At 35.0% G+C, this 719-nt stretch overlaps 1 protein-coding gene across 2 annotated transcripts in view; it reads right to left on the minus strand.

Annotated features, from left to right (window-relative positions):
- Positions 1-719, minus strand: part of LOC119593597 (eukaryotic translation initiation factor 4H-like) — a gene marked incomplete at its 5' end in the record, with an annotated part of 13,861 nt that overhangs the window by 12,644 nt on the left and 498 nt on the right. For both annotated transcript variants that reach the window (XM_037942551.1, XM_037942550.1), the window contains 1 exon segment: positions 146-296. In XM_037942551.1, coding sequence (XP_037798479.1) covers positions 146-296 — 151 coding nt within the window.

Genomic DNA, 719 nt, shown 5'->3' on the forward strand with positions numbered 1-719 from the left:
TGTGATGTGATAGCTGCGCCTCAACTGGATCTAAGGGGTTAAACTTCTAAATTCACTCTTCAAACCATACCAGAAACCAAATTTTAAATAGCCCTTCCATTTTACAAGATTTAACACAGCCAGAATAACAAATATTATTACTCACCTGCAATATCTACTCTGATGTTCTTGTCAACAAAGAGAGCGCCATCGAAGGAAAGAGCATTTTCTAAACTTTTGGCATCTTCAAATTCCACATAGCAGAAACCTTTGAATCTGCCAGTTTCATTGTCATACACCAGTCTCACTGTTCGTACCTATGTAGAAAGTATCCAAAATAAGTGAATACAAAAATGGTTCCAGCATACCTACATAGTCAATAAGAGGAACAGAGGAATATAAAGAAAAATAAAGTAAAAAGGGAATAATGACACAATACAGCAAGACTAAGAGAGAACATAGGCCATGTAAAGATACAGGAGAGGATATACATTAAATAAGAACCCAAATAAGAGTATGCACTTGTATAGAGAATTTTATTTTATAAATTTATCTTGGATAAAATTGATTCAAGACAGTGTCACACTTAGATTTTTTCCATATTGTAGTGTCGCTAACACTACAGAAAGCATGTGGTCTTATTAGCGATAAGAACCATGGAACCAGTCCAATGAGAATTTGTAATCATAACAAGATGGTCCCTACCCCTGCACAGGATTTGGTGATAAGTGACAGTTTTA

The sequence above is a fragment of the Penaeus monodon genome, chromosome 32 (assembly GCF_015228065.2).
Source record: "Penaeus monodon isolate SGIC_2016 chromosome 32, NSTDA_Pmon_1, whole genome shotgun sequence".
Lineage (NCBI taxonomy): Eukaryota > Metazoa > Arthropoda > Malacostraca > Decapoda > Penaeidae > Penaeus > Penaeus monodon.